Here is a 14408-nt window from a genome sequence, read left to right on the forward strand (position 1 = left end):
TTAAATGGCTTGACTATGTTTTGTAATGCTCTAAATCACCTTGGAAGTTTCATTATGTTAAAGGTATACGTTATTTCTCCACCAATGCTGACAGACTTGCTGAATATTTCTACCAATGTTTTGTTTATATCAGATTTCCAGCTTTTGCGCTGGGTCAAGGTTGATGATCCTGACAGATGACAATTAATACGGATGTGAATATATTCTAGTTTGCAAATCCGTAGAGATATTTTTATTCAGTCTGTTCAGAGATGTTATTATACATCTTTGGAGGAGATGGAACTTAAACCCGGGTCTCCTGGCTCAGAGTTAGGGACATTACTACTTCGCTTCATTTCTCCCTACAAATGCAGATACCCATGTGGTCGCTGCCCCTTTAAGAGTTACGAAACGAAGTGGACTGCGCAGAGTTTAAGCGTCATTCGGAGGATTTCTTTTATTGACGCTCGCCGGCCGCCTTATTTACCGAGAGTGCTATTTTCGCCCGACGTATTATCTGCTTTCGCCCGGAGCCGGTTTTATTGCGTGGAGACATTGCGTCGGCCGTAACGAGTCGCTCTCGGATCGGTTTATCCCCCGTGAAGATGGCGGCGATGTGCCTGAGGCGTAGCGGGGCCTGGGGTCAGTGGCGGGCTCTCCGTCTCCAGGTGAGGAAGGAGGGTGGCGGCGCGAGCGGTGTCCAGTGAGGGAATGACATTTGACCTTGGTGTCGGGCCCTCGCGCCGTCCGCCCTGGGCCGGGGAGTGGATGGTGTGGCGGTTGGTGAGCTGGGGTGTGCGGCCGCTGTGTTAAGGTCATCGGCGGTGACATAGAGCTGCTGGCCAGCATCGATACCAAGGTGTACCGGTCAAAGTTAGGGCAGCCGTGGCTGCGTCAGTCGTCCCTGAGCCATTAACTCTTGGGTCTAGGTCCCATTCCATGGTCTAAGTACTTGAAACCCAAGGCTGACTCTCCAGTGCAGTACTGAGGAAGTACTGCACGGTCACAAGTGCCATCTTTTTGATGATAAGATCCTAGCTACCTGTTCAAGGAGTCGTGAAAGGTTCCATGGCACTACTCCATGGGTCCAGTCAATCTGTTTCTCAATTTTCGTCACAATAATCAAAGTAAAGCCTAGTTATGGGAGACGTAGGAGTAGAATGAGGCTATTCAGCATATCGATTCTGCGCTGCCATTCTATCATGGCTGGTATGTTTCACAACCTGCCTTCTCTCCTTAACCCTTGATCACCTTACCAATCAAGAACCTATCTGAAGAACCTATCTGGATTAGATTAGATTACATCACAGTGTGGAAACAGGCCCTTCGGCCCAACAAGTCCACACCGACCCGCCGAAGCGCAACTCACCCATACCCCTACATTTACCCCTTTAACCTAACACTACGGGCAATTTAGCATGGCCAATTCACCTGACCTGCACATCTTTGGACTGTGGGAGGAAACCGGAGCACCCGGAGGAAACCCACGCAGACACGGGGAGAATGTGCAAACTCCACACAGTCAGTCGCCTGAGGCGGGAATTGAACCCGAGTCTCTGGTGCTGTGAGGCAGCAGTGCTAACCACTGTGCCACTGTCTTGCCCACCTACCATGGGTGCCCTATCTATCTATGTCTTGAATACCCTCAATGACTTGTCCTCCAGTCCTCTGCGACAATGACTTCCATAAATTAATCACCCTCTAGTTGAACAAATTCCTCCTCATCTCAGTTCCACCCTTGGGTCGTACTCTCTCTGATTAATGGAAACATTTTCTCCATAACCACTTTATCCAAATCACTCAGTTTTCTGTAAGTTTCAATCAGATCACCCTGCTTCATCCTGCTAAACTTCGAGTACAGACCCAGCACCTCATATGAGAAGCCCTTCATCACTGGATCATTCTTGTAAATCTGATTGGACTCCATCCAATGCTTGCACATCCTTCCTTAGAAAAATAGGCCCAAAGCTGCTCAGAATGGTCCAAATGCTGCATGACCAGAGCCTTCTACAGGCTCAGCAGTACATTTTTTTTGGATTCGGTCACTCGTGAAATGAATACTAATATTGCATTTGCCTTTCTAACTGCTTGCTGAGTCTGCATGTTAATGTTAAGAGACTCCTGAACTAGGACTCTTAAGTTCCTTTGTGTCTCTGATTTCGGAAGCCTTTCCCCATTTCGAAAATAATTTGTGCCTTTATTCTTCCGGTCAAAGTCCGTAACCTCACACTTTCGCACATTTGTATTTCATCTGCCACTTCTCTGACCACTCTCCCAGTCTGTCCAAGACCTGCAGTCAAAGTGTGGCAGTGGAAAAGCACAACAGTTCAGGCAGCATCCGAGGAGCAGGAGAATCGACTTTTCAGGCATAAGCCCTTCAACAGAAATGTGTTGAGTCCTTCTGCAGCCACCCATTTCCTTAACACCGCTTGTCTTTCCACTATCTTTGTGTCATCTGCAAATTTAACAACAATGTCTTCCATTCCCTCATTCAGACTGTTAATGTATAGCATACTTTGTTTTAACTAAAACCTTATGGACAGACACACTCAATAAAACAGCAAAAATGATCAACTTGAAATATGGGGAAGTTTATTGAATTATCGCAATGCCTGAATAGTCAGTTGAGGATGTGAGTGATAAAGCTGTCTACTAGTAAGTTTTATTTAAGGCAAAGTACATTATTATTTATGTTGTGAATAAAGAATAACAGTGGTGTGTATACCCCCTGCATGCAATTCTCTTACTTAGTGTGTGCTTTTACATAGATTTAGAAGGATGAGGGTGGATCTTATATAAACATATAAAATTATGAAGGGAAAAGATAAGATAAACATAGAGAGGATGTTTTCACTGGCAGGTGGAGGGAGCAGGTTTCAGACTGAATTGAGAAGGAACTTATTCATCCATAGGGTTGTAAATCTAAGGAATTATTTGCCCAGTGAAGAACCTGCCATTACTTCAGTAAACGCATTTAAAGCTAAGATTTTTGTTTTGAACAATGAAGGAATTAAGGGTTGTAGTGAGAGGGCAGGTGTGTGGAGCTGAGTCTATGGAAAGAGCAACCATGATCTTATTGAATGGTGGAGCAGGCTCGAAGGGCCAGATGGCCAACTCCTGCTCCTGGTTCTTATGGTCTTATCTCTTGATCAACTCGAATATTTGATCAACTGATGCCGGTTAATAAAAAGCTTGCAGAATAGCGTTGTGGTCCCAACAAGCTCCCTGCAGAACTCCATTAGTCACCAGTTGACATTCTGAAAAAGACCACTTAATCTGAACTCTCTGCCTTCTGCCAGTCAGCCAGCCCTGTTTATGTTAGCACCTTGCCCCGAACACATGGACTCTTATCGTATTTAGCAGCCTTCTGTATGGCACCTTATCAAAGGCTTCTGGAAATCCAAATAGGTCCAATAGCTCTTTTGTCTAACTTGCTCATTACCTCCTCAAAGAATTCTAACAGATTTGTCGGGCATGACCTCCCCTTGACAATGCTATGCTGATTCAACCCCATTTTCCCATGCAAGTACTCTGCAATGTCTCCTTTAAAATGGACTCTCAAATCTTACCAATGGCTGAGATCAGGCTAACCACCTGTGGTTTCCTGTTATTTGCCTCTCTTCTTAAAGAGGGGTGATACATTCGGCGTTTTCCAGTCCTTTGGGATTCTCCCTAACTGCAGTGATACCTGAAAGATCTCCACGATCCACTCCGCTATCTCCTTCAGAACTCTGGGCGGTAGTCCATCTGTTCAGGGTGATTTATCTGCTTCAGACATTGCAGCTTGCCCAGCATTTTCTCCTTGGTGATGGCTACTACACTTACATCTACCTGAGTCTTGAAGTTTTGGTATGCCACTGGTTTCTTCCCTGGTCAAAACTGATGCAAAGTATTTATTAATTTCCTTCGCCATTTCTTTGTTCCCCATTACTACTGCAGCATTGTTTTCCAGCTTTCCAGTTTCCACTCTCGCCTCTCTTACATCTTAGGTATGTTTAAAAAAAAAACACTAACACAAAAGGGACTTGATGGTGTATATATGTTGGGAGGATATTTCCCTTCGTGAGCTGGCTAGAACTGAGATTGACAGTCTCAGAGTAAGAAATTGGCTGTTTAGGACTGAGATATAGAACAAATTATTCACTCCTGGAATGATTATTTTTAACTCTTTACTGCAAAGACCTGTGGATGCTCAGTCACTCTGTATTCAAGACAGACTGATTCATTTTTGGGTATTCTGGGACATGGATGGATAATCTGGAGAGTGGAGCAAATGATCTTACTGAAGGTAGCACAGCCCAGTGGCCTCTTGTAACTTACACTTAAGTTCTTCAACCAAAAACAATCCTTTACAAACAATACCTGTGCATCTCTGTCCTTGTCTGGCTCCTTGGGCTGAATAGAAAGTGTAACAGACTTGCAAATTACTTTACTTTTGTAATCTTGGGGCCACTATAGTTACTCTAAGCTATTGGATATACCATGTACTCAAAGTACATGCTGCCCATAATAATGATGGGGTTTAAAAAGCAACATCAATAAAATTCATTACTCTTACATAAAAATGTAGTAGTCTGATACACAAACCACCAGAGATGGGGAGGATTTAATCAACTAGAATAATTTTTGTAGTCCTTGTTCCTGAGATACTAGCCATTGTCGTATATGGATTACCCATCTAGACACATCCTTTTGGATGCCTTTTTTTGTGAACTTTGACTTGGTGTACAAGATGAATTTAGCTGGTTGCATATTGTTTGAAATCTGATTCATGGATTGATCATTGGCTTTATGTTCCCTTGCAGTGCTCTCGCAGTTCACAGACAGCAGCAGCTACTGCACCTGCAGCACAAGTAGCATCTCGAATTAAAAAGTTTGCAATTTATAGATGGAATCCAGATAAGCCTGGTGACAAGCCTCGAATGCAAACCTATGAACTTGATCTAAATGCGTAAGTGCTTTAAGGGGAAATTCATTTGATTGCACTGGACAGACTTTTACTGATTTATGTTTTATAACACTGTGTGCCCTTTTTATTATCGTATTAATTTCAAGAGGGATTTTAATTGTCTTCTAGCATGGTTTAAAATGGTGAAATGCAGTGATGAAATTTGAAAAGACTTGCTGTCTTGCCAGGCCTCAGTAGTCCATATGCAAACTTTCCCAAGTGCATTTAAGATGAATGACCAGAGCGAAAACTATTGCGAAATCTCCAAACTGTTCTGGATCACCTATGCCATTGAGAACATTCTGAGATATGGGTCTAACATTGCAGTCTGTGTTCATTTCCTGATTACTTGTATTCTGTAATCTTGATCCTGTTCCAGCAACAAAGGAGTAGCTGTCTTCCTTGTAGTCATTATCTTTCACTTCTGTGTTTACCTAAGATGGAACAGGCATTTTCTGGAAATGTTTCCAATGTTTGAAACTTTCTCCAGTTCTACAGCCCTCAACCTCTGGCTTTGTACACCTTCTACTTCCTTCACCAAACAACTGTTGAACATGTTTCTGGCCTTTTGGGATGGAAGTTTTCAAATTCCCCTCCTACAACATTGTTGATTATCCACCTCTTGCTCCTTATTTAAGATGGACTTATAATTTGGCTCTTTGAAGCATTGATGTTTTCCTAATGTTTTCTTTGACTCAGACTTTGCTTTGGTCTATTTAAGCTCCTGTAAAATGGCTTGGGACTTTTTAACTACATGAAAGATCACTTACAAAAGCAAATTGTTTGTTTGAGAGAATTGAAACTGATATTTCAACCTGTTGTGACACTACATATGTAGATGTGGTCCGATGGTACTAGATGCTCTTATCAAGATCAAGAATGAAGTGGACTCCACACTGACCTTCCGAAGATCTTGCAGAGAAGGTGAGTGTGTATTGCATATCGGTGATGTGGTGATAGTGACAGATCAATATCAGCATTTCAGATGGAATCACTATGGTTTTACAAATGTGGATAGAAATCAGGCCTTGGGTAAGGTAAGAGTGTATACATTTAGATGTTTGTTAATGCCATTCTTAAAATAGCCATCACTATAATTAAGTGTGGAGAGTACAAGACATTTGCAATGCCACTCTAATGTCATCAGCTGTTTCAGTGTTCCTTTTGAAGGTTGTGGTTTCTTCTTGAAAGTATCCAAGCATGAGTTGGTATTTATGACTAGTTTTACTATCACTGCCTATTGTCTCAGGACATGGCTGCATCTGCAAGGCCTGCATGTCCAATGAGTCTTCAACCAAGAACTTACTTTGTAGTTTCTTCACTATTGGCCTCTGCTTGGGATCACAATCACTTTTATATGACCACTTGCAGAATTTGTAAGTAGTTGAGAATTTACAGCAAACACTTATTACAAGCAGAATTTCTGAAAAATTGTAATCTATCATGTAAAAAGATTATGACAGTTAAAACCCGATCCAGGCAGCATCTGAGGAGCAGGAAAATCGACGTTTTGGGCCAGAGCCCTTTATCAGGATTCCTGATGAAGGGCTTTAGCCCAAAACGTCTATTTCCTTGCTCCTCGGATGCTGCCTGACCTGCTCAGCGTTTCCAGTAACACGCTCTCAACTCTGATCTCCAGCATCTGCAGACCTCGCTATCTCCTAAAATCAGATCCAGCTTATTGTCAAGTGGATTTAATGATGTCTATGTAGTGAAAAATGAAGGGTCATAGATCAGAGAAACTAAGGCAGCAATATTTTTGGGAAACTAATGGTAATACCTGTCAAATGCTGGGAAAGTGGGAAACTCTAGGATTGAGGAGGACCTTCTAAATTTAATACATTTTTTTTGTTCTAATTCTCATTTTGGCAGCTGGACGAATTGGATGATGTGTGTGTGAGAAATGCAACATTTTAAAATAACCATCATGTACTACTTAGGACAATTGTAAATCTATGGGATATCTTTAGAAGATGGGAGATGGGTAGATTCTGAATAAAGGGATTGTATCATGGGGAAAGGGGTAAGTGAATTACACCAGGTTCGTTTGAACTGGATTGGCAATTCTTGCCTCCCTTAAACCAGTCCATGGAAACCGGTATTGGAGATGTTGTATCTAAATCACTACAAAATATGATTCATAATAATAAAGTGAGGCTGTGAGATTGATTTTCAGTATACTTGATGTGGATAACTCATTTGGTCCCAAAATATGTGATTAAACCAAAGTAGGCAGATAGCTGTCTGATTTCCTCATTTGAACCCTGCTGTTTGTCTTGACCAGGACAGGGTGTTAAAATTCCTTCCCATTAGTTTCTGCTGTAGAGATCTGAGGTGAATTTAGAGTCAGAGATGTATAGCATGGAAGCAGACCCTTCGGTCCAATCCGTCCATGCCGACCAGATATCCCAACCCAATCTAGTCCCACCTGCCAGTGCCCGGCCCATATCCCTCCAAACCCTTCCTATTCATATACCCATCCAAATGCCTGTTAAATGTTGCAATTGTACCAGCCTCTATCACATCCTCCGGCAGCTCATCCATACACATATCACCCTAAGTTGCCCCTTAGGTCTCTTTTATATCTTTTCCCCTCTCACCCTAAACGTATGCCCTCTAGTTCTGGACTCCCTGACCCCAGGGAAAAGACTTTTGTCTATTTATCCTATCCGTGCCCCTCATAATTTTGTAAACCTCTATAAGGTCACCCCTCAGCCTCCGATGCTCCAGGGAAAACAGCCCCAGCCTGTTCAGCCTCTCCCTGTAGCTCACATCCTCCAACCCTGGCAACATCCTTGTAAATCTTTCCTGAACCCTTTCAAGTTTCACAACATCTTTCCGATAGGAAGGAGACCAGAATTGCATGAAATATTCCAACAGCGGCCTAACCAATGTCCTGTACAGCTGCAACATGACCTCCCAACTCGTGTACTCAATACTCTGCCCAATAAAGGAAAGCATACCAAACACCCTCTTCACTATCCTATCTACCTGTGACTCCACTTTCAAGGAGCTGTGAACCTGCACTCCAAGGTCTCTTTGTTCAGCAACACTCCCTAGGACCTTGCCATTAAGTGGATAAGTCCTGCTAAGATTTGCTTTCCCAAAATGCAGCACCTCTCATTTATCAGAATTAAATTCCATCTGCCACTTCTCAGCATTATTGTAATCTATTTTGCCATTTTCAGTTTCATAGTTTGATTTTCTTTAATGCAAATGCTGATAAACTCTCTCTTTTTGGGGTAATTAGATTTATTTTAAACTAAATACTGTGCAGATTAGGAGCTTTGGTGAAAATAATCAAAAAATATGATCAATTCTACATAGATTTCTGTTCTCAGGAATATGTGGTTCCTGTGCCATGAACATCAATGGCAGCAATACGTTGGCCTGCACCTGCAAAATCGATAGCAATCTTGGCAAAGTGACAAAGATCTACCCGCTACCTCACATGTACGTGGTGAAGGATCTTGTTCCAGTGAGTTCCCTCTCTTCCCTTTTCTTTTGTTTATTGTCTATTTCTATGCAGGCTGCATTTCTGTTTTTTAGTAACCATGCAGGTTACAATTAGGAGCCCACTCTTTTTTTTTGAAAAAAGGCTTAAAACATACTGTTTGCCTTCCACAGCGCCTGCAGCTTGCATTCAGTGACGTGTACAAGGACACGCAAATATCATTGCACTCCCCCCTTTCCCAATCTATCGCCATTCAGGTTATAATCTGCCTGCTTGCTTTTGCTACCAAAGTGGATCACCTCTCGTTATCCACACTGCATCTGCTGTCTATTTACCCACTTATCAAATCACACCAAAGTTTCTCTGCATCCTCCTGACTGAATACCCACCTACCCAAATTTGTGTCACTTGCAGACTGAGATATGTTTCCTCATCTAAATTATTAAAATATATTGTGGATACCTGGGATCCTAGCACTGCTCACTTGAAAAAGTACGTACTTATTCCTAATGTTTCCTGTCAGCCAATCAGTTTTCAATCCATTTCAGTACGTGATCTCCAATCCTGTCTGCTTTAATTAGGCAGGCTAATCTCTTATGTGGGACCTTTATCAAATACCTTCTGAAAGCCTAGATATACCACATCTACAATATCCCCCTTATCAACTCAATTAGTTACATTCTCTCATTCCAGCAGATGTATAAAGCCCGACTTCCCCTTTGTAAAAATCATGCTCTGTCTTTATATTGTCACTATCTTCCAAGTATTTTGCTTTGCATTTCTTATAATAAACTCTAGCATTTTTCCCATACCAATGTCAAGTTAACTGGTCTATAATTCTTGTTCTCTTTGACTTCTTAAATAGTGTGGTTACATTAACTATCTTCCAATCCATAGGAACTGTTCCAGAGTCTATAGAAGTTTGGAAGAGAACAACCTCCTTCGTACTCTGCCTTTTAGTCCCAGTAGTTTCCTCAATGCCATTTTCCTAGTAACTTTTTTTTTCAATTTCTCCTTCCCATTAGACTTTGCATCCTTCCATATTCTTGATGCTATTTTTGTCCTCCTTTGTGAAGACAGCACTGACACATGCCATCTCTTTGTTCCCCAATATACATAGGAATAGGAGTAGGCCATTCAGCCCTCAATCTAGTTCTGACATTCAGTAAGATCATGGTTGATCTGTAACCTAACTCCATCTTTGGCCTATATCCCTGAATACCTTTGCAAACATTTTTAAAAAAACTTAGAAAAAGAGGAATTTATAATTTTAAATCTGACAGTTGGGGACTGATTTGTCTTTACTAATCTTTTTCGCTTCACATACCAGTAGAAGCTTTTAGTACTGCAAGCTGACTCTCTACTCTATTTTCCCCTCTTAGTCAATCTATTTGTCTTCCTTTTGCTGGAATCTAAACTGTTCCCAATTTTCAGGTCTGCGGCTTTTTGTTTTTTAACCAATTTGTATGCCTCTTCCATGGATTTCATACTACCCCTGACTTCCCTTGATAGCCATAGTTTGACCACATTTCCTGCTTGTTTTTATGCAGACAGGGATGAATAACTAATCATAATTTGTTTGTGGTCTTTAAATGTTTGATTGGCTTTGACTATCTTTCTTTTTACTGCAGGACCTGAGTAACTTCTACGCTCAGTATAAGTTAATTGAACCATACCTGAAGAGAAAGGATGAATCTCAAGGAGGCAAGGAGCAGTACCTGCAATCAATTGAGGACAGACAGAAACTGGTGAGGCTTGAGATGATTTTACATAAAGCAGTCTCTACAGCACTCTTCCAGAAAGTCGTAAGCTTAAACTGAGAACAGGGAATTTACCTTTCCTAATGGCCAATAAAATTGGCATTAATAGCAATATAGACTGGGAAAGGTTTTAATCTATATTTGGTATTTTTAAGCATGTGTATGAACACCAATTATAACCTTCAAAGAACCTGTTAATAAAACACTCAATATTAATCTAATAGCATTAAGTTAATTAAATGGTCTTCAGTTTAACTGAGCTTAGTTTTTGACCTGTAATTTAGGAACATGTTTGTATGTTGCAGGTATTTTATGAATTTGCCCATGCTCCAATAAAGGCTGCATTGCATTAAATGAGCTGCATTAAAATCCATGTTTCTGACTGTTGCATCTTTACTTATTTTTGCATTTTGATACACAAGAGACAGATATGCAGGAGAGTTTTTTGTTTGCTGGCATTGAATGAAATCTGCTTGATTTTTGTTTTGTCAGGATGGTCTTTATGAGTGCATCCTCTGTGCCTGTTGCAGTACCAGCTGTCCTAGTTACTGGTGGAATGGAGATAAATATTTGGGACCTGCTGTCCTGATGCAGGTAAATGCATTTTCTCTTATTAGAATTTGTACACTGCACAGGAGTTTCAACTGCTGGAGATTGGATGTGCCTGAAATCTAATCCTGCTGCCTGTGTCTTAAGTCCCATGCCAGCAGCAATCTTATTAACATTGGCTTCCAGTCAGTCAATGTCTCAATTTTAAAACGCTCATTCCTGTGGCCTTGCCTTTCCCCTGCCCTATCTCAATCTTTGCTAGCCTCTCTTGGTTCTCATATCTGTGCTTCTTAAATGTGCTGATAATAGGTCTTTAGCTGCAAGGCTCTGTAATGTGCTTACTCCATACCTTTCTTCCTTGAAGACACATTAAAATCTTTCTTCAACCGAGTTTTTAGTAAGCTGATATTTCTGTATGTGGCTTAATGTCATTGTTTAGCACTGCTTTTATGAAGTGCCTTGCAACATTCTATTAATAGTCATTTCTGCTGCACAGACCTCTAAGGGGAAATGTAATAAAACCCTTAAATTCATAGTACCTCTGTACTATGAATTTAAGGGTTTTATTAAACTTCCCTTTTCTGATCATTTGGCCCCTTACGTCTGCTTGGTTAATCCCACTGGCTCAAAGCCTCGTTTCAAATAGTTTTCATGATCTGTTAAAGTAAAATGTCTGTTTCAAGCACGGTTAATCCTGTCACCAGTACTTCAGGTGCAGGAGTGGAACTCTGCTACAAAATTCTTCAAAGGTTTTTAAATCCAGCATGTTAGAAGATACAGTCAGCATAAAACTGGAGGATGGTGAAAGAGCGAGACTTGCAGCTGCTTTTTGTTTTACAAGTTGGAGGTCTATGGATGGAGAGAGAACAGCTGAACATGAATGAATTCAGGGATGAACACTATTCTAGCAAAAGGGGTTTAATTAAGCCAAGTTAGGAAAATAAATTTATGTAACGTGCTGAAATTGTTTGGCAATTTAAGAAAATATTCAGTAATGTAAATATTTGAAAAGATGTAGCAATAATTTGGTACTTAAAATATTTAACATAGGACCAGCCAGTTCAAAGTTTGGAAGTGCTGTCTGTTAACATAAGCATATCTGATTGGTGCAACTCACAAATAAGTCAAGTTGTTGAAGGAAGAATATGCTTTTATATAATTGTCTATCCACCTAAAGAAATCAGAACAGGAAGATAAGGCTTCAATCGCAAGATGATTCCTGTCAATCCATCACAAATGATAGATAAACACCTGTGGTTTAATGGAGCAATTAAGTTCTGAAATGTCGTCTTTAACCCCTACCCTTCTGAACTGAATAATACTTTTTCAGTTGATTACTTTGTTAAATTATGGGACTGGTGAACTTTGGATCTAATCAGCCCTTAAATATTAACTTTTAAATGAAGTAATGAGCTTGGCTGTATATCTACTTGTAGAGTTCACTGGACACTTGCCAAGCTTAGGCAGACTCCATCTTTGATATTTAAGTACAGTTTGCCTAATGAATTGGTACAGATTGTTTTACTTATAGTTTAAGGTACTTAATTCTGTAAATATTTAAATCTACATTCAATTAGGTTCATCATCTTCCTTAAATTTATAGGCATATCGTTGGATGATTGATTCCAGAGATGAGTTCACAGAAGAGCGGTTAGCTCAACTTCAGGATCCTTTCTCTCTCTATCGCTGCCATACCATTATGAACTGCACAAGGACCTGTCCAAAGGTAAGTGTTTTTACAGCTAGCAGAAGTCTGATACTTTGTAATGCCCAAATTTCATTGCAGGTGAGAGAACTTAAGAACAATTATTCTTATTCATTTTTAGAATTAGCATCATGGAAAATGTGCTGAACTGTAAAGTAACTATTTGCATTTACATTTCATAATGTTATCAAAATAAGTTGACACAAGTTTATGCAGTAAATTAAATGTAAATGTGTTTAGAACATGGACAGATGAAGGTGGGGCTGCCAGATGTAGAGAGAAAATTAGGAATAGGCGAGAATTGGAGTGGCTTCATCTTAAGGTCAGGGTTACTGGAATGACAGTGGTTCAAGGAGGAATTTGAAAAAGAGAGCATTTTTAGGAGAGGCAATTCTCTAGGCCTGGAATTCAGTATAGGTCAGCGAGAATGAGTGATTACAGGGGACAGCAAAATTTTGGATAAGCCCAACATTAAGAGCATTGGGTTTTCCTGGAGATCACCGGTTACCTCTAAATGCAACTCATTGAACGCATGGATGAACGTTTCACTCCTCATAGTCAGCAATCATTCACCAAGTAGTATGCTTTCTCTACCTAGGAAATTGTCACTGGTCATGTGATTTGTGGGTCCTTGCAAGGCTGAGCCAGATTCTACAGCCACATTGCAACTGGAAGTCTGTCAGGCATTTCCAGGAGTGAAAGCAGTCCCTGACCTTAACTGTTGGCATTCCATTTCTCTGATCCCTTTTCTGTATTTCCTCTTGTCAATCGATAGGTGCTCTCCAAATTGTTCCTTCTTACAGGGGTTTCCTCCAAATCGGTTCCTTCAGAACAGGGATCTCCCATTTATATGTTGACTTTCTAGAGGGAACCCTTCAGGGTATCAGAGTCCAACCACTGCACACTCTCATTCCCAAGCCAAATTAGTCCCACCTGCTTGCTCCTGGCCCATATCTCTCAACCTTTCCTATTTGCGAACTTATCAGTGTTGTAACTGTAGCTGGATCCAAATCAGTGTACTCTTCTCGTTTGAATCACCCCTTAAGTTGGATGAAGAAGCAGTGGAGTTGGTTTAGGATGAGCATGACCTCTATTGGAGATATTAGCTGCTTCAAGCAATTGATGGAAGTATGTCTGTCCTCCCAGCTGATTGCAGAGAATACATCTTAAACAGCATTTATTGTATTATCAAAGGTCTTGCAGGAATGGACCAGAACTTGACCTGGAACTCTGATCTCCAATATCTGCAGTCCTCACTTTCTCCTAGTTGATTTTAACCTTGACCTGGTCACATAGACGATGGAGTAGGCCATTCAGCCCTTCGAGCCTGCACTGCTATTCAATATAATCATGGCTGATCATTCCTTATCTCCATAACCCTTGATTCCACTATCTTTGAGAGCTCTATCCAACTCCTTCTTAAATGAATCCAGAGAGTGGGCCTCCACTGCCCTCTGGGGTAGAGCATTCCACACAGCCACCACTCTCTGGGTGAAGAAGTTTCTCCTGAGCTCTGTCCTAAATGGTCTACCCCGTATTTTTAAGCTGTGTCCTCTGGTTCGGCACTCACCCATCAGTGGAAATATGTTTCCTACTGCCAGAGTGTCCATTCCTTTCATAATCTTATATGTCTCAATCAGATCCCATCTCAATCTTCGAAACTCAAGGGTATACAAGCCCAGTCGCTTCAGTCTCAGTGTAAGGTAATCCTGCCATTCCAGGAATTGACCTCGTGAACCTACGCTGCACTCCCTCAATAGCCAGAATGTCTTTTCTCAGATTTGGAGACCAGACTGCACACAGTACTCCAGGTGTGGTCTGACCAGGGCCCTGTACAGCTGCAGAAGCACCTCTTTGCTTCTATACTCAATTCCTCTTGTTATGAAGGCCAGCATGCTATTAGCCTTCTTCACTACCTGCTGTACCTGCATGTTTGCCTTCATTGACTGGTGTACAAGAACACCCAGATCGCTCTGTACTGCCCCTTTACATAAATTGATTCAATTGAGGTAG

At 41.1% G+C, this 14408-nt stretch overlaps 1 protein-coding gene across 1 annotated transcript in view; it reads left to right on the forward strand.

Moving 5' to 3' along the window:
* The first annotated feature begins 245 nt into the window (after nucleotides 1-245).
* sdhb (succinate dehydrogenase complex, subunit B, iron sulfur (Ip)) overlaps nucleotides 246-14408 on the forward strand; it is a 16683-nt gene continuing 2520 nt past the window's right edge. Inside the window, exons 1-7 of the mRNA XM_043675697.1 lie at nucleotides 246-647; nucleotides 4785-4930; nucleotides 5766-5851; nucleotides 8269-8405; nucleotides 10013-10129; nucleotides 10634-10735; nucleotides 12294-12416. Of these exons, the coding sequence (XP_043531632.1) occupies nucleotides 585-647; nucleotides 4785-4930; nucleotides 5766-5851; nucleotides 8269-8405; nucleotides 10013-10129; nucleotides 10634-10735; nucleotides 12294-12416 (774 nt within the window). The 5' untranslated portion in view covers nucleotides 246-584. The remainder of the gene's footprint in view (nucleotides 648-4784; nucleotides 4931-5765; nucleotides 5852-8268; nucleotides 8406-10012; nucleotides 10130-10633; nucleotides 10736-12293; nucleotides 12417-14408) is intronic.

This window comes from Chiloscyllium plagiosum, chromosome 34 (genome assembly GCF_004010195.1).
Source record: "Chiloscyllium plagiosum isolate BGI_BamShark_2017 chromosome 34, ASM401019v2, whole genome shotgun sequence".
Lineage (NCBI taxonomy): Eukaryota > Metazoa > Chordata > Chondrichthyes > Orectolobiformes > Hemiscylliidae > Chiloscyllium > Chiloscyllium plagiosum.